This window comes from Magnolia sinica, chromosome 2 (assembly GCF_029962835.1).
Source record: "Magnolia sinica isolate HGM2019 chromosome 2, MsV1, whole genome shotgun sequence".
Lineage (NCBI taxonomy): Eukaryota > Viridiplantae > Streptophyta > Magnoliopsida > Magnoliales > Magnoliaceae > Magnolia > Magnolia sinica.
Genome location: NC_080574.1, coordinates 22,190,596 through 22,213,900, shown reverse-complemented (window position 1 = coordinate 22,213,900; position 23,305 = coordinate 22,190,596). Strand labels below are relative to the sequence as shown.

Genomic DNA, 23,305 nt, shown 5'->3' with positions numbered 1-23,305 from the left:
TCCAACACACATTTCATGAGATACCATGCAAATCTCACACCAATCTAATGATCCCAACCATCTGATCAGTGGCCATCTAATATGGATGGCCAAAATCATTTGCATAATGCAGTTCTAACTAGCAATTCAATCCATCTATTTGATAGTTCCCATCACGGATTGCATGTGATTCTTCTGCCAGGCTCTCCTAGCCATCCGTCCATGGTTAGAAAGCTACTACAAGAAAAAAGGAGGTTGAATCTAGGTTGGATGTAATCATCCCATCAGTCTTATTTTGCCATGGTGACCCTTGAAATGTGTTGTAGACTTAATGGACTGTTTAGATGGTTCCATTGGATTTTGTCTAAGTTAGCCAATGGAACTAGGAGTAATGTGAGTTAATAGTGGTCTGTGAGCATTTGGAGCATTTCTCAGGTAATTAAAATCATGAATGGCATTCTAAGATGTTGGTGTCTAAAATGGCTTATCTGATAATTACAAAAATGCCATGTGCCCAGTGTGTGTGCGCGTACACACACGAGAAGGTCTCAAGTCCAACCGGTTGGACCGCAGCTTACAGTACACCCAGTTGATAACTTACAACCTGTTAATTGCGTGGGACATCCAACATGTTCAATGGTTTGTCCCACCTTAAGGAACTTTAAAAAAATTTAAAAAATAAAAATAAAAAATCAACCCTATCCACTCATCAAGTGAGCCACACCATAGAAAACAGTGTATAGCCATTGATAAATAGAAAAATATAAGTGTGGTCTACTGGATGAGTGGATAAGGCTGAATTTTGCACGATGAGTTCCTTATGGTGGAGCCAATCTATTAAACGGATTGGATGCGCACTTGATAAGTTAGAAGTTATCTAATGGGTGGACCATAGTCTGCTCTCTCTCTCTCTCTCTCTCTCTCTCTCTCTCTCTCTCTCGTGTAAAAGAATCCCCATCCATTTGAGGTGTCACTAGTTAAGTAAGATTAACCTACTGGGCACGTTGACTTGAGCTAAGCATGCTGTAAATTAACTAAGAAGATGATAGTCTGTCGCCTTTCCATTGATGTTGAGATTCCCCAGAATTTTCATCTGGTGGGCCTCATTGTGGTGGGCCTTGATCTCCAAAAAGTCTCAAAAGGCTGAACAATACTAAATACTACAAAACTACCACCAGCTTCTCATTACCATCCATCTCAACGAATACACCAATGGATGGTTAGAAACTGGATTCACAAAACATCATTCAATCGTAACTGATTTCATGGTCAGGAACCATCTTCAAAATATCCTTTGTTTGTAATTGATAGCCATGCGTGATCCATTCCAGTGTTATTCATCTCAGTATAACATTGGATTTCATAAAATAATAAATAAAAATCAGAGGGATGTATCAACCATCAAAATATAGATACAGACGATACTTTCCAATGCAATACTATAGTATACTAATACTGTCATCCCTTAATGAATTTATCGAAATACCGTCTGTCTGGGTCGTCCATCTTAAGGTAGGGTCAGGTAGATGAAGAGTCTAGATGTAGTCTACGTGTTCCACGTGGAGAGAAGGGGAGTGATTGCCTGACATCTCTTGAGGGAAAAAAAGAAAACAAGAAGAGGAATGGAAAGCATTGGATACTTTCTCAACAAACAGAATATTAACAAAAGACAGAAACGTCAAAGCAGTCAACAACGTGCACTGGACCAGAAGCCATCACATGATGATGCGGTCCTCCTTTGGAATCCCATCAGACAATATGTCTTGATTTGGCAGATTTAAATAAATAATAATAATAGAAAAATGGAAAAGAGAGACCAGACCAGAAGCTATCACATGATGGCATGGTCAATTTCTGACACAACCCGACTTTAAAAATCCTAATAGACCGGTCTGTGCACTGGTCCCGACCACGTGGGCCCTTCATTTCAAAAATTCAAATACCTCGACTTGGGTACTTGCACAGTTATCCTCGAGCCTTGAGTTTGTGTAAGTGGGGCCCATGGCACGCTGATCCAGTCTGGACCTGTGATTCCCACCAAATTTCCACATTGGTAGAACCTTGCCATCTTATCTTTTCAATTTTTTTATTTTTTATTTTTGAAAAAAGAAGGAAAAAGATCTAGGCTGTCCAGCCTTGGGCTTTTTCCTTTTTCTTTTTTAATGGCATGGGGATCATTGTTGTATCTTGCGATCACAGGGGATGCGGATTGCCGTAGACAGGTTGTCGCAGGAACTTCCTGCGACAGGAAGCTAGGTGGGGCCCACTGACGTCTATGATAAATCCACCCGTCCATCAGCTTTGCTAGATCATGTTAGGCTGGGACATGGCCGATGAACTGAAAGCACAAATAAGCCTGATCCAAAACTTGTGGCCCCATGAATATTTGAACAGTGGAAATTGATTCCTTACTGTTTCCTGTCGTGCAGCCCACTTGAGATCTGCCTCATTTTTTGGACCCAAATCCTAACATGACATGGCAAAACAGATGGAATCGGTGGTTTTCTCACAACATCACTGCAGCCCACTTTTGAGTTTTGGATCTGCCTCATTTTTTGGACCCACGTCCTAATATGATCCAGCAAAATAGATGGCCTGGTTTTCTCACAAACATCACTCATTTTTTGGATCCACATCCTAACATGATCCGGCAAAATAGATGTACTGGTTTTCTCACAAACATCACGATGGGTCCCATCTATCTTCTTGTCGCAGGAAGTTCCCGTAGGCAATCCGCATCGGATCACATGGTAATGGGACACTCCGAATTCAAGGAGTGAGGGCACTATCATATCCTGATCATGTGATCCCTCTTTCACCATATGACCCTCGGAGTCCACATCCAGTCTCCTCCAGCCTTGAGAGTTAGAGAACTCGCCCCACTAATTGCCAATCCAGACCATTGATTGCTAGGCTTCAATATGGATTGACCGAGCCCCAAAATACCCTATATTCAATCTCATCCAGTGAGCGTGGACCATTGATAGCATTCCAGACCCCTGAAAGAAAAGGCAACAGCTGAGTCATGAAAACCATCATCCCAATAGATGTATCACCTGTTCCAAATTCAAAGTTGCTTGCACCAGTATCAGATGGTCATGACTTTCAAGCTACCCCAAGATGCAAATCTCCCGCATGTCTAGCTCAATGAATTCCCAAACAATTTTTTTTTTTTTTTTTTCCCAATAAAAAATACCAATCAATAAATAAATTCCAAGAAAATCCAACATAAGGGAAGAGAGAGAAGGAAGATCATATCAATCTAACATCACTCCTTTTTCCAACTAAAGATGGGATGATACAAACACTCTGTTTAACACTCAATTTCTATATATAAAAAAAAAAATTCCCCTTCTATTTGCATCTGAGGAATCGAGATAGAATTAATAGCTCACCAAAACTGGATATTTCTCTACTTGCTAAAGGTGCTGTAACTGTTAAAACAAATGGGTATCCTTCTACTGGTATCCCCGCCGTCCACACAGGCCCGCTGATACACCAATCAACCAATGGACGGACCAACCAACCAATCAATGAATTCTGTACAACTCATATCATATCCCTTTGTTAGCTTTGATTATCAACTATGTGACTGCCGCTACTGGGTTTTGCCAAAAAAACCCGAATACATTTGTTCAGCTGCTTGTTCTTGTATGCAGTGGGTTTTACCGAACCCTCACGGCTGGTGCTCTTCAGTGTTTTTTCTTGCCGTCGTGCACTCTCAACCCACTTCTTCCATGCTTCATCGTAGTAGCAGCTGATTGGTCATAACCTCTCTCTAGTTGCTATAACAATGTGTTCACCAGCCATACCGTGTGCTGCCCGCGCTTGGTGGAACTCTGTCCCCGTGGTCATGACCCACATAGGATTCAATTTCCAGGAAGATCCAAATCAGCAAACTGAATCTGATATCCTTATGTGCCTCCGCTGCTTTGGATTCTCACTTCCTCGTGAGCTTTCAGTGTCTCACAAGTGAAGTTCTCCATGGCCTCAAAAACTGGAACAAAACCCATGTCTAAGCTACCGGAAGCAACCTCATGTACTCGTTTAACGGCTTCCTTGTGCTTCTCTCTCTCTTCATCCAACCTTTTTCTCATTGAATCCAATGCCATTTTGCGGTCATCATTGGGCAGAACAATGCTATCCTTTTCAGAGACCAACACAACACTACCGTCCAGTGCACTTCGATTCCCCTGCATTCCACTCCCCTTGTGCAGAGATTTGAGCCTCTTCTCAATGTCTTTGGAGAGATACTCAGCCTTCAGTTTCTGGCGCTGCTCCTCATCTTGCATTTCCCACAACATATGCACTCTTGCAGCAAATGTGTGTATTGCCCTTGACACTTCGGCCTCTGATATTCTCTCCATTGCATGGTACCAATCATTGCAGATGACAAAGACGGAAGGAGCCCCAACTCTGCTTGGGGAGAAAGGTACAATACCATCTGCCGTTTCTTCCGGTTCCTGGAGTAGCCACCTCAGCAGCCACCCATTCAGGGCTTCAATGTATGCTTTTTGAGTGCTGATCCAGTCATTAAAACGGGAACACCAATTTAGGAGCTCCTGCTCCAGCTCCATGGCAGCCCTCATGCTGGAATCTCTTTGAATACCGGTTTTCCCTTTGAGATTATGACTTTTGGTTTCTAGAATTGCCTGGAACTGCTTTTGATGGCACTTAACCATGTTCTTCCACATTGTTATCAACCTGCACATAAAATCAGTGTCATGTGAGAGGGGAATCCAAATTTTGGATTAGTTCTAACTGACAACATCTAGTGAATAAAGGAATATTTACTTCGCGTGAACTAATCACAAAAAGCATAGTATGACTGAGTGAAGAAATGTGACTTCAAACATACACATAAGAATGAGCCCAAGCCATTTAAGAGATGACGTATGAAACAAGGTGAATGGCTTGAAACAAATCATATGAATTAATATGGACTGTAAACTTCTTCTTTTTTGAGCTATGGTGGATTGTAACCTGCTACTGAATTAAGCAGCAATTGCATGAAATGAAATGAAAAATTGAATCATCGACCCATAATCATGTAATTATATCTCACAGTTCACAACCAGCTAGTATGGCATTGCATGCTAGAGAGGTTAACTGTTTGCAAATTTCCCACTGGATCATGTGCAGCAGTTAGGCTAAAGTAGAGTGTTGGGCTGGTGCATAATTGTGTTGGCATGTGAATGGTGTTTGGTAAAGAGGTATCATCGAGTCCGTTGCTCTTCCCAACTACTTGAGCATTCACTTTCCACTTTTGGTCCAATGGTTGTGCATTAGTGTGCTAGGTAACAACTGCCAACTCAGGTAGCCATGTTCATTACATGATACAGGGGGGAACTTATCTGAAAATGCTTCTTTAACCTCCTGCTCTCTTTCTTGTGGGTGCCATGAGGTGGGACCTTGAAGTAGTGGCTGTGCATCATGGACTTGTGCTTCATGGGACCTTCCTGTGCTTTCGCATATTGAAGATGTAATCATTTGGGTTCTACCCTTGTTGGTTCCTTCTTTGCTTGCAGTAAAAAATTGACCTGCTCTGTTACTTCCCATGTTGTTGGGTGTGGCAATGGTGCTATCGTCACACAGGGATGCTACTCGGTTGATCCTATCAAGAGTCGTATACTTAGCAGGCTGATCTGCAACTGCGTGCTCTAAAAAATGAGGTGTTAGCAAATTCCCTTTGTAGTGTGGGTAGCGTGCAATAGTTGTGCTCAGGTTCAACCTATGGTGTGAGTCTGTTGGCATTTGAGCAGTGTTGTAATCATGTATCAGCGGGTTCCTTGCTATTTTGTGCAGCCACTACTGGAGCCCCTATTTTGGCAGCTCGCCATTTGGGGCTTGTTAATACTTGGGCTGGGTGTCAATACTGTGCGGGAGCAGTAGCTGGCATGCAAATGATGTCAGTGTGACTCTCTGCAATGGCTGATTCCAAGAGACTGGGTAAAAGAGAGATGTGGTACTTGTAGAGCTTTTGCCAACCTACCATTTAGAATCCGCCCCAAATTGACGGAAGGACGGCTAAGACGATGATGAATCGCATACTTATTTCTATTGTGGAATAGGGTGTGCCAGTAGAGGTAAATTGAAGGAAGAAAAATGGGTAGAAGTGGCCATTATGAAATACAGGGTGATCTGATTTTGAATGGGCATATGATATGTACAAGCGCAGTTAGCTAGGAACTAAGAAGAAATATTCATTTTCTCCTCCCAGCATGCTATTGGTCCAAACTGCTTTTGCTGAAGTCCATCGGACCAAGGCATTTTCTCTATCATGTTTCTGAATTCCACCACAAATAGCAAAAGAAAATGAAACTGGCTGAACACCCATCTGAAGTTCTTAGAATGCCAAGAACCACTAATGCACTCTTTTAATGACTATGCATATCGGAAAATAGTAAAGAAAAACAAATCGAACAAATTTAGAGGCACAGTTAGTGTTAAGAGTTAGCTGAGTTGGGCATAATATTGTAGAATCAAGTAAAGAACGGGAATAAGATTGCGTGTTGCAATATCTTAGAATAACAAAATTATCAAAATACCATGTCATCCTTATTAAGTCTCTAGCAGCTGAGATCAATAATGCATCATAACCAATATCAAAGTATTAGTCCAGTGAATATGTCAAGACAGGCAAAAAAAAGAAAGGTAAAAAAGGGGGTATGGAAGGATTCAAATTCATACCCTTGAATCAATTCAGTCATTTGTGGCTGCAGTTCTTCATCTCTTAATTTGTGTATCCTGCTTGATATAGCATCAACGGCTTTGATAGTGATGCTAATTTTTGTGAGCAACTTTCTTATTGAAGCCTGAGTAGCATCAATCTTGTTAGACTCTGCGCCTCTATCATCCAGATATTTCAGCTGCTTGCACTTCTTTTCATAAATTAACCGCAGCTTTTCTTCATCCTAAAATTAGCACAATCACCTGAACAAATTAAACAAGAATTGGCCTGGAACTGAGTAGTATCACAAAACATGTAAAATCCCACCAACAAAATAACATAAAATAATGCAAATATCACCTAAAACCGAGCATCAAGGCATCCACACCCACCTTTAACATGCTAAAGGAAAACAAGATCAAGGCCAAGCCTATTCCCAAGTTCGACAGGACAGAGTCATGATATGAATTGAAGCTGAGATGCCACAAATCTGAAAATAATTTCCCTAAACTGACTGACATAACACTATAAATAATAGTCAAGATAATGACTGCAGATTGTTCTCTACTGGTCAGACACGTTCTCCTCTCTTAGAGAGGTCTTGGGATCAAATCTCACAACTTCCTCCTACCTATTTATATAAAAATAAATAAATAAACAAAAGCCAAGAAAAACAATGCTAAAACTTTTCTGAATACTGCCCTTTTTAGCCATCTGCTTGCACACCTACTTCCTCCTACCTATTTATATAAAAATAAATAAATAAACAAAAGCCAAGAAAAACAATGCTAAAACTTTTCTGGATACTGCCCTTTTTAGCCATCTGCTTGCACACCAGCAGGCAGATGGGACGTCCAGATCACAATGTAAATGACCAAGATACAATTCAACACACTGTGAAAATACTTCTGTAGCACATCTCCCAACATCCCAGATTCTAGCATCATGCAACATACAAGCAAAAAATCATTAATTATGCAGTATAAATAATCTTTTATTTTATATACATGTATAAATTATTTAAAAAAAAAAAAAAAACTTTAAGAGAAAAGATAGGAGAAGGAACCACATAAACCAAAAAGGAACACGACGTGATACAAGATTTGGATAGTATTAGCAATGGTCAAAGCAGGTTTACAGTCAACTTCTGCCAAGGAGTCACTACCTCACTTGCTTCATTAAAGGTGATAAGGTAGCAATAAAAGATTGGAAAATTAAAGATCCAACCTAGAAAATTTACAGATCTTCAAAGAAGTGAAACTCTGATTCCTTGAGAGAGAACACATAATAGCATTGCTCAAAAGTCTTCTTCCATAACATGATACTGATAGAACATTCGCTTAATTGAACTCCTTTGTACTGAAAGTATTCATATCCAATGTTTTCCATATCATTATCATGCAATGTATCACACCCTTGGGATACGGATACATATCAGTTATCGCATGAAATATATTGGTTGTATCGCGTAATTTATCACCGTTGTTGGGAAACACAAGAAAACATAGCGAAATTGGTCGAATTTTTCATTAAAACTTAAAGGATTGTTTTAAAAAAAAAGGACACCAATACATACTTAGAAATAAAAAATCACAAAAAACAACTGCGCATAATAGGTTTACTTTATATAAGGTCTTAATATATGCATTGTCTGACTGAACTGATGCAACTATATTCAAAGTCAATTCATAAAATTTATAAATATACAAAGACATATATGGAAACACAAGCATTACATTCAAAAGAAAAGACAAAGTAGAAAACCAGAAATATGCTTTTGTATATCGATTTTTTTTATTTATTTATAACAATTTAAAATTATTTTTTAATTAAAAAATATTTTTTTTCCGAAAAATCCCAAAATTGCCAAAAATGTGTAGATCAAGCTATATACATGTTTGATTTCATGTTTGGACATTAAGATTGCAATCGATTTGGGAAAACTTGGAGAAATTTTGATTCTTTCCTAATTTCTTGTAACACACCCCATCTCCCCAAATCTCAAAATTGAAGCTCCAAATCCATAATTTTTCATGCAAAACACAAAAAATCATGGACTTCTTATCATTTGACAATATTTACAACATATAAAAACGAATCAAAACTAAAAAATACACACCTTTTAGAATCCGGCCCCAAGAAGCTTCCGATTGCAATTTCAGATAAATTTCATTTTCTTCCAACAAACTAGAGTCGACTGGTCGAAATCAACTTACAATGTGCTAGAGAGGTTTTTTTTTTTTTTTGCAGGAAAAAAGAAAAACGATTTTTACGAATTTTTTAGGATTTTCCAGGCAAAACAGCGTTGGTTTCCTTTTTATCCCCTTCGATATGGCACTTGATATCAATATATGACACGATACATTAAGATTTTATAAAGGAGAAGTGTAGATATATCACACAATATCATGATATTCATAATATGTCGCGATATCATGCGATATGTTGCACAATACCATGAAATATGAATACTAAAGCTGAGTTTCATATTGCCCAACTGGGATAACAGATTTATCATGGGATATATCGGTGATATTGCAAGATATTGAAAACACTGTTCATATCAACCACTCTCACATTGGCATAGTCTCTAACTACCCTGCAACCCCAATAAATCCTGGACTGCCCTAAGAGCTACAGTTAAAAGTCAGTTTCAAGAATTCTAAAGGTGTCCTTTTGGATCCAGAACATGATATTGATTCTCGTCTCTTTGAGTGCAGGAAATTCAATCTCTCCAATCATATCCCCATCTTTAATGTCTTGGAACTCCTCATGAATCACGCCCTACACATGGCCCATATTTCAAAACTCCTTGCCCACTTCAACTGCCATAAACGATGCTTTAAAATACATAAAATTTCAGCATAACTTCCTATGCACGAAATAGGGACACGATGCAGAACAATTCCAAAATTGACATTCCCAAGAGGGGTAAAGCCCCTCATAGGAGAATGGCCTCATGAGGAAAGCTTCATGAAATCAATAATCAGTGCTTGCATGAACTGACCCACCTGATGGGCTGAGGAAAACTTCATGAAATGCATTGAAGAAAAATATGTTGAACCAGAACTTCTGCCTTATGCAACACCATATGCATGCTTCTGAACCAAAATCCCTAGCTTTAAAGATGATCTTCTGTTAGCATGCCTTCCAACAAAAAACATGAACTCAGCAAGGACAATTCCCAAACTTACCCACATGAAGGAAGACTATCTTCCTTTCCTAGGAAAGCACAACAGAGATCGACAGAAAAAGATCAATAATTCTCTAACCTTCACACACTGTTCTCAGCTTGTAATCCAGAGATATCATATAGATGAGATAGTATTGCTGGCAAAGACTCTTGTAGAATTCTCTCTTTCCTGTCAAAACTATATTTAAAGTAGACTCCTGAAAGGAGCTAAGCGAACTGAACCAATAAAGCTGACCCTTAGGGATACTTCATTGTGCTGAAATTATATTCCATCGCCGTTCTCATCCTTCCTATAGTCACCTTTTGGAACTCATCACAACCCACCAAATCCTAGGAAACACTAAACTGTAGGAACTTTTGGGCCCCTCACTCGTCTTTAACAACCATGTTGCCTTAAAACCTGTGCAGTGAACACTGGATATGGCTCTATAACGAGGGGAACATTGACTAGGGTTGAAGGGCCTAAAGAGAGGATGAGAGGAACCTTCAAAAAAAGAAAAAAAGGGAGGATGAAAGGAAGACCTAAAAGGTTTTGGATTGAGGTGGTAAGATTGGATGTGAAGGTATGCTAACTTACAAAGGACGGAGCCTTAGGTTTGATTGGCGTAAAAGGATTCGTAAGTCTACTGCAAATAGCTGGGGCAAGGCCGTGACGATGGTGGTGAGGATTTGCAACTTAAAACACCTTTTCACAAGTCTCCTCAATCTCCACAAGGACTTATATGAATGCACTCAAGGATTGGCTTATGACATAGTTTCACCCTAAATGCACTTTAAATTGCTTAAAAGCCCCATGTCATTTCATATTGCATGGTTTAGTTATTTAAATTATTAATTTCCCATAATTTTTCCCCTAGCAATTCTTGTTACATGAAGTAAAGATGCAGCAGAACAAAATTGACCTCCCTAAGACCTATTCATTCTAATGGAAAAGAGAGGTTTTAACCCCCGCCCATGCACATGCACATTTAAGGTATGAGCACGGCAGAAAAGGCTCAAACCTCACACACACACACACACACACACACACACAAAACAAAACAAAAAGAAGCTCAACCATAACCATGTCTTCCTCTTTTGAACACGCACATGTTATATTACTTCATCAAATGAACTTTGTGCTCTTCCTCTACTCTCCACAGGATCACCCTATGGAGTCTTCCTAACCTCATCCTAACTAAAACTAGCATTTGAAATAGAGACAGTAGACAAGGATACTCAATAGGAAGAGAGGCTTTGATAACTGCTATAAAGTACCACAAGAAAGGGATTGGCTTTTTGTTAACTCTTGTAATAAAGTCACAGCAGTCCCCCCAAAAGGTATTCGGTAATGATTCACCATGGGACAGTAGATTTTTTTTAAAGGAAAAAAATGTAAAATGATATTAGAAATTTTCAGAAAATCATGAGTATACAAACTATGTATTCTTTTCTAGTTTTGGACATGTATTTGATGCTGTAATGGGCCGTTCTTTAGTAAGATTGTTGCCTCGGTCTGCCTCATACCATTAACCTGAGACTGAATCTAAAACAGTAAAACTCCCATGTTTAGGCTTCTCAATATTTAATATCAATATATAATTAAGATTACAAGTTGACATATGAATAAAATGACGAGTTGATGGCACAATTATAGGTCGTTACATAATCACTATTTAAGCTCAGAACACACATTGAGCATGATTTGGTGGATTAGGGGGCATTACAATAGGTACAACAAAAAGAAGATCGAAAAATAAAAGAAAAATGATACTTAGTGCTTCAGATATTTCCCGACATGGTCCACTCAGCTTCAGTTCATCTAATCCTACCCAATTTTGTATTTTGATCTTCAAAACAATCCTACATCTAGCTTAAATTTAGTTTTTAAGTTTCCTTCATGCTTAACATGAATAAAGAAGTGGAAAATGAGAGAATAGTTGGAAATAATTTCAAAATGGGCCCTTTATGGTTGTATCGGCTTGTAATGGCATATCAACTGATACGGGCCCATACGGCCCCTTTTTTCCATGACGAACTAATTCAAACCCCGTATCATGTAATGGGGGTGACCGTTTCCGTTAACCACTCAAATAAAGAAGACTAGAACTCACAGCCCAAAAACCATAATTTATCACCATCTCAGTCCCTATACCCAATCGTGACCAAGCTCTAGAAACACTAGAGAGATATTCCAACCACCCACACAACTTTTAACTCCTTCCCAAAGCCCTCCTGATTCTTCCCAAATCTTTATAGTGACTTGTTCAAGGTTGCACTATTTATGATTTGACCTCTCTAAAACCTTTTCTTTTCAGTAAGTTTGGCTCGAACCACTTACTGTTAATGTAATAGATCATTGCCCCAAGCACTCTGAAAAGATACCACAACAATGGATAATGGCATAATTCATTGGCAGTTGTTTCTTTCTTCTTAGTGATTGACTTATTGTGCTGCCCACTAATTTTACTTAACTTCCTGTGGTTGTTTATTCTTCAAATCCATGATAATCTGTTACCAAGTTACATCGATGCTATCGTTAAAATTCAAGACAAGACCATAGTTCCATTCACTATTGGCAAGCAGTTTTGGGTCCTTCTACACAGTGATCTTTAGATGTCTTCTAGCATTTGTATATAAAATGCTTACGGGATAAAAGAAGAGCCTCTTATCAAAGTGTGTACTGTGTTATGAAGTGTTTAGAAAAATCACGGATGCCATACCTTAACTTCCTTATAAAGCTTCTTCTCCCATGCATAAAGCTTCTCCAAAGTCGAAGAAAGGTTCCCAGACTTCATACCCGCAGCCTTTTCAAAATCCCCATCCCGGGCCTTGGCCATTTTCGGACTATTTGCAGCCGACCGTTTTGACTGCTTAGTTAAAGGCCGTGAGGATGTCAATGCAGGAGGAGCCACAGCATCAAGCATCCTGCAAGAGATTGCTGTTGCAAGGTGTGTAAGTTTTGCAAACACACCAACAATAGCTCAAAATACAGAAAGCAACTTTCAATCAACAATGAGATTCAATCATCACACCTTCCAATATGGGATTCCTCCGCCGATACCGCAGCTTGCCCGCCTCAAGCATCACTGACAAATCCTTGCCACAATCTGCTGCTGTCTCAAACTGATCCTTGATTTCCTTCACGACTTCTCGAATATCCCGCGTGCCTTGCCGGATATCCTGCGTCCGATGGCTAGTAGACAAAGAAATTGAACTACTTGGCCGAGCAGACTCAATGCTCTCTGCCACTGCCGGCTGTTCCATCTCAAAACTCACTCCTTTCTTCCTAACACGCCCCTCCCCTCCGGTACTCTTCGAACCACTGGTGGTCCCAGGACTGCTCTTACTCTCTTTCTCCGATGCCAAACCAGCATTCCCATCATCCTGCACTGTTGCTGCCCCTGCCTTTGAAGTCCCTTCACTGGGACCACTGCCCAAATCTTCCTCCGACTTCTTCTCCCTTTTCACTTCTTTTACAGGCAGCGGCTCTTGATCAGCCATTTCGTCTTCTAAATCCGGAATCCCCTCTCGCTCCCTCACTCGGGTTGAATCCGGACTACTAATGCTCGAACTCGATCCATACCTTCCCTGCGGATATCCATAGCCATATCCAGGGTACCCGTTCTCGAACGAACTGAAAGGATTCAAGAAATCCCAAGTTGAGACCTCAGGCGGTGGGGGTGGCGGGGGAGGCATCGGAGCCCTTTCAGGACTCCGCTGGACATTATAATAAGGATCGTTTACTGCCGATCCCATTTGAAAGCCAAAGTACCCCGCCGACCCGTAGAAAGGGTCGTGCGGCTGCCCCTGCGGTGGCTGCTCATTCACAACAGAAGGGATAGCCGTCGACGGCCGCATGTAGTAGTAATTGGATGGGCTGGACGGCAATGGGTCGAGCGGCTGCGGCTGTGGCTGCTCATACACAACGGAAGGAACTGCCGTCGACGACCGCATGTAGTAGTAATTCGCCGCGGGCTGGTACGGGCTGGACGGCCCGCCACCGTCGCTTCTGCGAGCGTCCTCGTCCGTGTGATTGGACGCAGATTCCGAATCGAAATGCAGGTGGGAATCCGAGTCCTCAGGAGGCGAATTGTGCTGGGAAATGGAGTGGGAGAGAGACGTAGACGAAGAGGAGGAGGATTTGCCTTTGGAGGAAGGAGGGAGGGTGAGGACAGGCGACGAAGGAGCGGACGGTGAGGATTGAGGGAGGACGGAAAGCTCCTCGTTGACGAAGCGATGGAGGGCGTGGCCGATGTCGGAGAGAGTACGGAAGTAGGCGACGTGGGCAGCGGCGAGAGCGTATCGACTGTCAGCAGCGGCTCTGATCAGTTCCTTCCTTTCTCTGCAGAGGCTTACGAGCGGTAGATCGTCTGATTTGGAACCGCCACAGCCCATGTCAGGATGGGTGGCCCACCACCACAAAATCCTAATCCCAGGACCAGATCAAACCCTAGAAGAGAAGACTTCTTCTTCTTCTTCGTTTTTCAATTTGGGAGGTATTTTTTTAAAAAAATCGGCTGCTGGTTTGCGGGTTCTTCTTTTATTTATTATTATTTTCTTACCGAATTTGTTTAAAAGAGGTTGGGAAGGTTTAAAAAAGATGGGTTGGGTTTTCAGGTTTTTCTCTGAAAGCTCGTGGAATCCGCCATCTGAAACGGACGGAATAATCATCGACGAGCGAGAGCCGAGCCGCTTCGCCGTTTTTGCTCTATCTCTCTCTCTCCCTCTCTCCCTCTCCCTCTCCCTCTGTTTGCCTGTCTTGCATTTGCCTTTTCAATTCCACACGCCTACACGGGTTCCTCACGCTGTCTGACCCGCATGTTTGAAAAGAGCGCAGGAAAGGACTCCACGTGGCCCGCCTGACACGACAGTTGGCGGAAATGGGAACGGAGTCCTCTGCAACACCTGGTTTAGTAGCGAGTAAAACACGTGTGATCTGTGGGGCCCACCAGTTGTTTACGTGAAATCCGCTCTGTCCATCAGGTTCTATCTTCGAGTTATTTCTTGGGTAAAATATAAGGGGCCGTTTTGCATCGTGGATTTGGAGGGGACCCGGTTCTTCGGCGGCATAAAGTAAACGGGGGTTGTAATCCACGGTGAGAGCTTACTTAAGGGCGTGTTTGGGCCGTGGGATTAGAAGGGATTATGTGGGATGGGATTCATCTGGTCCGTGCCACTTCCACTCCATGTTTGGGAAGAATTGAAAAGCTTGGAATTAGAGTAGATGGAATTGCATTGGTTCCTGTGCTAATATCACTCATTGTTAGCAAGTTATGTAGGTCCCACCATGATGTGTGGGCTATATCCACACTGTCCACCTATTTTTTGAGATTATTTTAGAGCATGGGCTAAAAAATCAGGAATATCTAAAGCTCAAGTGGACCCCACCATAGAAAGCAACGGGGATTGAATACTTACCATTGAAAAATTCCCTGGTGCTACATAAGTTTTGAATCTACCTCATTTTTAGCCCCATGCTGTAAAATGAGGTTACAAAACAAATGAATGGTTTACGTATAACACATGTATATTATTCTCAATAATTTCAACTGATAATAAGTATATCCATTCCATGTACGTCCATATAATCAACAAAGCACGTTATTAATCTTATCCCATGGCAACAGGGACAATCCCTGCTATGGGTAATAATTATGTGTTTTTGAATCTCATCCCACCTAATCCCTTCTAATCGCACGCCCTAAAATCATTTCAATATTTGCAAGTGTAATATGTGCGCTACTATGCGTTATCATTTTATTGGGCAGATGGCCTACTGATAATAATTAGCGCCATTCTAATATTAGTCATGTAAATCAGCACTATCCAAATATTGTCCAATACTATCCAAATATTGCGTATGTAAATAAATGACCAAAAATCATTGGTCAGCCAATATATTATGCTTGTGGTCCATTTGAGACTCGGAGTTTCATCATTTTCGGGCAAAGCAACTTTCAGTAGGCTTATCGCAACTATTGCGTCAAAAATTATATATCTCATTAATTACATATATTAAAATTAATATAGTAATTAAATTCAAACCCTTACATATACGATGGGCATATTTGGATTAAATTTTATTCACACACTGGTGTCAAACACAGTGACGCGGATTGCATCCTACACCCGCCCGGATGTTAGCCCGTTAAGGTAGGGCTCTGTGGGGCACTTCAGTGATGTAAGTGTTTTATCCATGCCGTTCATAATTTTTCTCAAATAATTTTAATATATGATACAAAAAATAAGATAGTTACAGATCTTAAGTAGACCACAAAGTGGGGATTTAATTTCCACCGTTAAAAACTTCTTGGGCGTTGGGGAAGTTTCGGATCAAGTCGATATTTGTGTTCTCACTTCATCCACGTCTGCATGACATTAGTAATAGGTTGGATGGTAAAAAAAACATCATGGTGGCCCTTAGAAAGGTTTCAACGGTGAGAGTCATTATCACTGCAGCTTTATTTGATGTGGTCCACTGGAGCTATGTATCTACTTCAGTTTTTGTCTCATACCTTAAAATAATCTGAGAAAATTGATGAACGGCGTGGATAAAAAACTTACATCACTTTGGACCCACAGAGCCCTACCCGGACGGATTACCGTCCGGGCGGGGGTAGGACGCAATCCGCGTCCCAAACACACGGGGAGGATTGCGGGGTTCCAAATCCACGCTCCAAACAGGTCCTAAGATATATTAAAAACTCTGGTAGACCACACTACAGAAACAATAGGAGATGGGATGCGAACCATAGGTTTGTTTGTGGGCTCATCATGTTGTTTCTCTTTGATCAAACCCGTTAATATGGTGTAACTCACCAAGATTAGTATAATAAATAGATCGGTCTGATAAAAATCTCTGGAGGTCTACACCTTGGGAACTTATTGGTTTTGTGAGTAACTTTACATCATTCCCATTGAAGTGGCCCACAAAAGTTTCATATAAGGATGATATTTTTAAAATAAGTTTAAATAATGTTAAAAACATTATGAACGGAGTAGATTGACATATAAAGGATGGTGTGGATCACAGAGATAGGGCGTTTTACGCGGTGCGTAAAGCAGGGGCTGTGACAGATTCCAGTACGCGGAAATGCACCGAGATTTACGACGAACCAACTGCAATGACGTAAATAGTCTTCAATGCGCAAATTTCCTACACTGGTTGTTGGAAGGGTGGGAAGCTGTCCGCGCAACAAAAAGATCTTTGGGACCCAACAGCGGGGGTTACGTAACATCCACCCAGTCCATCATTTGGACCAGCCAATTTCAGGTCGTGCGCCCAAAATCAGGCCGGTCTAAAACTCAAGTGTGCCATACGATAGGAAATAGTTGGAGGACACGTCGTCGTGGAAACTTTCCTGGGCCCACCGTGATATTTATATGCCATCCAACCGTTCGTAACGTGACTAATGGAAAAACAAAAAATCAACCTGATCAAAACCTTCGGTGGGCCTCAATAAGATTTCAGCGTCCACTTGCACACTTCTCCAGCGGTATGGACCGTCCGCGACACTTGTGTTTTGGAAGGCCTCTGTTTTTGGGTCGCGTCGTATGGACGGAATCGATGTCATCTACGCGTCACGGTTTGGGCCCACTACTTGCACAACCAGTGAAGTGTGCGTGTAAGAGATCCAGGGCGTTCATCAGCCAGGGCATAGTCTCAGCGTTTTCTGGCTGAGAAATTAGACGGGTCCGTTAATTAATAGGGCCACAATCGGAGGAGAAAATGGATGGCTGAGAAATGACCAATGTCAAATGATCAACGTACACGTGTGGCCTAACTGCTGAATTGATAGGCCTCGTTTGCGATCGAGTGAACAGCCCAACTGATGATCGTAGAAGAGGATTTTCTCTTTCGTCCGCACGTGTGTACGGTTTCATCTACGTGTTGAGAATCAGGACCCACTCCGAGGCCCACTAGTGGGTCCCACCGATCAGCAGAGAAACGACATTTGTGCCAGGTCAGAAACTCAAGAGATACTAGGGTATCTTCCACCCTTGATTGTGGGATTCACGGCCTACAACATAACTAGACCATCTGAGCCAAGCGATTGTACCTTGAGTGTAGACCCCTGGATGTGCATCTCCAACCTGTGTTGTAGATATCTGACGGTCAGGATATTCAGAAGAGAGAGTTTCTGCACCGTGGCCTGTTTGCACCAGCAAAAAGATGACCTCGTACAGTTACTACCGAGCAGCAAATAGTCGACATTACGATTCGGCTTGTCTACCAAACCGGCAAACATGTGGGCCCATCTTCCCACCAATGGTAGATCGCGAGGACTCCGTTCCAACCCAGACCTTTTTTTTTATAATTTGTGGTAGGGTTAGGGTTTTCATTAGGGTTGAACGGCTATAATTATCTTTCAGGAATCCAAATTCCAGATGCCCAATTTTCAAGCGCCAAGCACAGACGCACTACACGTGCCAAATCAGCATATACATGCGGTATCTGGGACGTTCATCAAATGATCCAACGTGGGTTGACGAAAAAAAACCATCAGGTCCACTAATCATGTGGGCCACACGTACGCAATCAAATGGATAGATAGAAAATCGACGACGAACGGTCTAAATGTTCTGCTCACCTGATGAATGGGCCGCCGTTTCTATCTGGATGCTACAGGTTCAACGCAGCGACCAACCTTTGGTGTTATTGAAACGTGTGGTGCCTTTGCACGTGGTGCGTGCTTTTGTTTACTTAGACGGTCCACGTTCAACAGATACGATTCTAGTAACTTCCAGAGCTGTCCGAATAAAAACACACGTCAAACGGTAACGTGCAATACAAGCCTAGGACGGGTGTCACGCTCATTTCATGTATGATTTTGGTTGGCGGGACTCCTGTGATAGTTCACCACTGTTTAAAAAACGGAAGGGACGCTTCAAATGCCTGCCTAGGGTTGTCCCAATGTTCCGGACCGTGTAAACCTCTGACCCAAATATTGACAATAACCATCTGATTTATCCTTGGAATTTGACCACTCACTGTTATACTTGTCACCGTTTATTTGGAAGCCATCAATTGGATGGTCAGGATTTTTCGACCAGTGCGATTTTAGACATATGCTCCATCTAAAATGAACGTGGTTTGGTAGTCCTAAGGAGCATGGAATTGTAGAATATAATATTAGATAGAAAGCCATACGGTTCAAAATCCAGATTGGATAATTCCGACAATTACTTTTGGAGGCTGAATCTTGTGAGGTAGACGGGAGAGCTTGTATTTTGTGAAAGAGTTGGGCTGACTCTCACCAAAGCATGGCCCACCTCGGTGGACCCTTTGAACTTGAATATGCATCTGCCCTTTTCGAAGCTCCCTTTTAAAAAAGCCGAATCAGCGCATGCGTTCCAAAGGCATGGTTGTTGTTATGGTAGCGGATTGGGTGGTGACCTCAACACCACCCATCTAGGTGGTGTTGGACTTTGTGGGGCCCAATTTAAGGCACGTGTTTTATCTGTGCCTTCCTCTATTTTCTTTCAGTTTATTTAAGTTATGACATCGAAAATAAAGTAGATAAAAAAACTCAAGTGGACCACACTATAAGAAATGATGATAATTGAAAACGCTCATTATTAAAAACATTCTAGAAAAATTAAGTTTGGGCGGTGGGATTAGAAGGGATTAGGTGGGATGGGATTCAAAAACACATAATTATTACCCATGGCAGGGATGGTCCCATGTTGCCATGGGATAAGATTAATGCCATGCTTTGTTGGTAGAACGGTGGTACATTGAATGCATATACCCACCATCATTTGAAATTATAGAGAATAATACACGTGTTGTATCTAAACTGTTCATTTGTTTTGTAACCTCATTTTATGGCGTGAGCCTAAAACTGAGGTAGATCCAGAACTTATGTGGCCCCAAAGAAGTTTTCAATGGTAAGTATTCAATCCCCATTGCTTTCTATGATGGGGTCCACTTGAGCTTTAGATTTACCTGATTTTTTGGCCCATGCTCTAAAATAATCTCGAAAAATGGGTGGACAGTGTGGATATAGCCCACACATCACGGTGAGACCTAAACGACTTCCTAACATAGAGTGAAATTGGTACGGAACCTATGCAATTCCAGCTAATCTAATTCCAAGCTTTTCCATTCTTCCCGAACATGGAGTAGAATTGGCACAGGACCACATGAATCCCATCCCACCTAATTCCTTCTAAACCCACTGCCCAAACAAGCCCTAAAAGTTCCAAAATCTCAATCTAAATAACCTTATGAACAACTTCTACAGGAAATAAACATTATGGTGGACCTCAAAAAGTATCAAAGGTGGTGTTATTGTCCTGATGGGTGTCATTGTCCTGTTGTTTCATGTGGTGGGTCCACTTGAACATTGGATCTACTTCACTTTTAAGCTCGAGCCCTAAAATGAGTGAGCAAAAGGGATGAATAGTGTGGATATAAAACACATTACAATGTGTTGAGCCCACCTTGATCTGTGAGTGCAATCCAATTCATTCATTATATGCAGCCCCATCTCAGGCATAGGCCTTAAAATCCAGCCTGAACCATAACTGAAGTGGGCCATTGAAACTGTAAATACATGGAATTTAAAGTCATTCCAAAACTTAGGCAGTCCACAAACAGGTGACTATATATATGCGGCTGTCGTAAAGCCAGGGACTTATTAATACACTGGCAGATGTGATGGTTGATACGCAAGCAATTAGAACTTGTGAAGGCTCCGGGCCCACTGTAGATCTTTCATCATATTGAAATATGATTTGTACAATACAACCTTTTATTATTATTGTTCTTATGCATGAAAATATTAAATTGATTATTGCATTCGAACTCTATTATAAATCTTTAACCATAGAATCTTATCTCTTCCTTCTCCTATCTTAGATTATGGAAGAAGAAACTAGGGTTGTTCACAAGTCGAGCTGGCTCGAATAACTTGCTCAACTTGGCTTGAGTTAGCTCGGATTGACTCGGCTTGAATGGCCGACTCGGGCCAAGTCAAGCTTATATTTTGTAGCTTGAGTTGAGTTTGAGCTGAGTACGACCAGGGGGTATTTCAACTCGAGCTCGACTCGGCTCAATTAGTAATAATATTATATATTATATATTATATGTATTATATAAGTTTTAAGTTTTAATTTTTTTTTTAAAAAAAAAAAAAGAAAGAAGAAGAAGAAGAAGAAGAAACCCTAGCTACTCTACTCGACCGCACCCCTTTTCCCTTTCCCTTTCCCTTTCCCTTTCTTTACTTTCTCTACCCACTGCTAGCCGCACGCCCGCCCGGACCACCACCACCCACCACCACTCTTCTCCACTCTCTAATAAGACTAGCACGCAGCACGCTGCCCGCATGCACCCTCTTTCCCTTTCTTCTCTTTCTCTACCCACTGCACCCGGCTCGGCACCCAACCAGTAGCAATCTACCAGACCACCACCACCGGTGCACGACCAGCACGCTGCCTGCCTACTACAGCCTACCCACTACCTGCCTGATCGATCTCGCCGAGCGAAGAAGACCATTGATTTTCGTCAATCCCGACTCGATTAGCACCCACCCCCTTTTTTTTATCCATTGATTTTCGTCAATCTAGACTCAGTTAGCACATAGCACAAGCATCAATCTTTAATTCAATTATCCATATTCAAGATGTAGCCAGTGCATGTACTTTTGAGCCCAATTGATGGAAAGATCTCAAGCACGAATAAATGCTCAATCTAACCTAGGACATCTTACTGGCCCCACTTATTATAAGATCACAAATAAATGCCCAATATGAGTGTCCATTGTTGATTTGTTTTAATCCATAGTCATGATTTCATAACTAGGATTATGAAACTTATATGATGTTTTTTTTTAATATGAATTGATGTACCATCAACAATGTTTTTCTCAGATCTAAATGAGGTAATGATATCATTGGTATTTTACAAACTTAATTCTATGAAAAGATCAGTAATGATATAATTGATATTCTACCAACTGATTCTATGGAAAGATCACTAACACAAATAATTAACGTAACTGTCCTCTTCAAGAAGTGGCTACTGGATAGTCTATTAGCTTCTTTGATGAAAAGATCAAAAGCCTAATGGTTAACATATGCAAAAGGTCGAGCTCGACTCGAGGTAAACTCGACTTGATTTAAACCACTAGCTCGACTCGATAGCTTTGTCAAACAAGGCAAGCTTCAATGTTGAGCTCAAGGTTGAGCTTGAGCACGAATTTGAACTCGAGTACATCATGGACAAGCCGAGTTGAGCTTGGCCCACCTCGGCTTGACTCGGCTCAATGCCCACCCCTACAAGAAATAGAGAAGGATTTTCGTTGGCTAAACTTAGACCGAGCTAATTTTTATTTCAGCCGTTAAATCCATACAGCTGATGGACTAGATGACTAATCGAATTACTGTAATTATTCGTTTGTGGTCCATCTAAAGTGGGGTCCACCGTTTAGAAGGTCCAATCTTAGCTACCTGTATTTTGATACTTTATTTTTTAAGTGCCTGCATATAAACTTCACTGTATGCCAGAATAGCAAAGTTTTTTTTTTAAAAAAAATAATCTTTTGGAGCATTCTTTTCACGACCGGTAGTTCAGGAGAAGTTAGGATGGGCCCACATTACCATCTAAGCTTTGATTTATGGGAGATTACAAGGAGCCGGGAAGAACCGTAATAGGGTAGAGCCGTCTCTTCATGGGACATGCGGCAGGGTTATGTGTAATCAGGCCCGTCCATATATAGGGACCTAGCACAGATGGTTTATCTGTTCAAATTCACTCTCCTTGGACAATCATAGCCATCTGATCTGTGGACATTAAGGTGACGGTGGAAAACAAAAACAGTTAACGGTCAAATGTACAGTTCGATAAACAAAAATAACGATCGGGATTCTCTCATGTGTTTTAACTTTGAAACGTAAGCCATCCATCCTGGTTCCAGTACATGGGCCAATCATAACAATACATCACCCTGCCACGTGTTCTGTTGAAGATTGCTCTACCATTTCACGGTTCTCACTGCTCTACCGTATATTTCCCTTGATTTCATTATTACAACGACATGCAACTCTACTCGCACCGGGTATAATGACGTGGCACAAGGGCGAGCGGACTCGCAATCGGGAGTCACACGCGTGTGACAGATAGCAATTTTGCGGACGCGGATTTCCTGCTGAGGAAGTTACCGTGCTGGTATGCAGGTGGGACCACCTTATGTCTGTGAGAAATCCACACCGTCCACCCGTTTTTCGAGCTCATTTTAGGACTTGAGATCGAAAATGAGGCTGATCCACAACTTAATGGCCGTACGAGAGCAAACGGTTGGGATTTAGTGACCACCATTGAAATATTCTCATTGCCACAACAGGTTCATCAAGCTAAATTTTGTGTGTTTTCATTTCATCCCAGTGGGAATGACCTTCAAAAGGGTTAAGATGGCGTATAAGCATCAATGTGGAGCCCAGGAAGGTTTAAACCATGGTATATTCTTTCCTTCTCATTT

General features: G+C 41.4%; 1 protein-coding gene across 1 annotated transcript; it reads right to left on the bottom strand.

Annotated features, from left to right (window-relative positions):
- Positions 1-3,325: 3,325 nt before the first annotated feature.
- LOC131236617 (protein ROLLING AND ERECT LEAF 2-like) lies at positions 3,326-14,552 on the bottom strand. Its single transcript, XM_058233913.1, has 4 exons — positions 12,857-14,552; positions 12,545-12,762; positions 6,670-6,893; positions 3,326-4,683 (listed from the first exon to the last, which is right to left on the bottom strand). The coding sequence occupies exons 1-4, from the start codon at positions 14,217-14,219 to the stop codon at positions 3,894-3,896; spliced, it is 2,595 nt and encodes an 864-aa protein (XP_058089896.1). The 5' UTR covers positions 14,220-14,552; the 3' UTR covers positions 3,326-3,893.
- Positions 14,553-23,305: the final 8,753 nt, after the last annotated feature.

Coding starts and splice junctions, on each gene's coding strand:
- LOC131236617 (XM_058233913.1), bottom strand. CDS start 14,219: ATGGGCTGTGGCGGTTCCAAATCAGACGATCTACCGCTCGTAAGCCTC. Junction 6,894..12,544: donor AGCTTTATAAGGAAGTTAAG/GTATGGCATCCG, acceptor TGCTAATTTTAG/GATGAAGAAAAGCTGCGGTT. Junction 4,684..6,669: donor ATGACTGAATTGATTCAAGG/GTATGAATTTGA, acceptor TTTTATGTGCAG/GTTGATAACAATGTGGAAGA.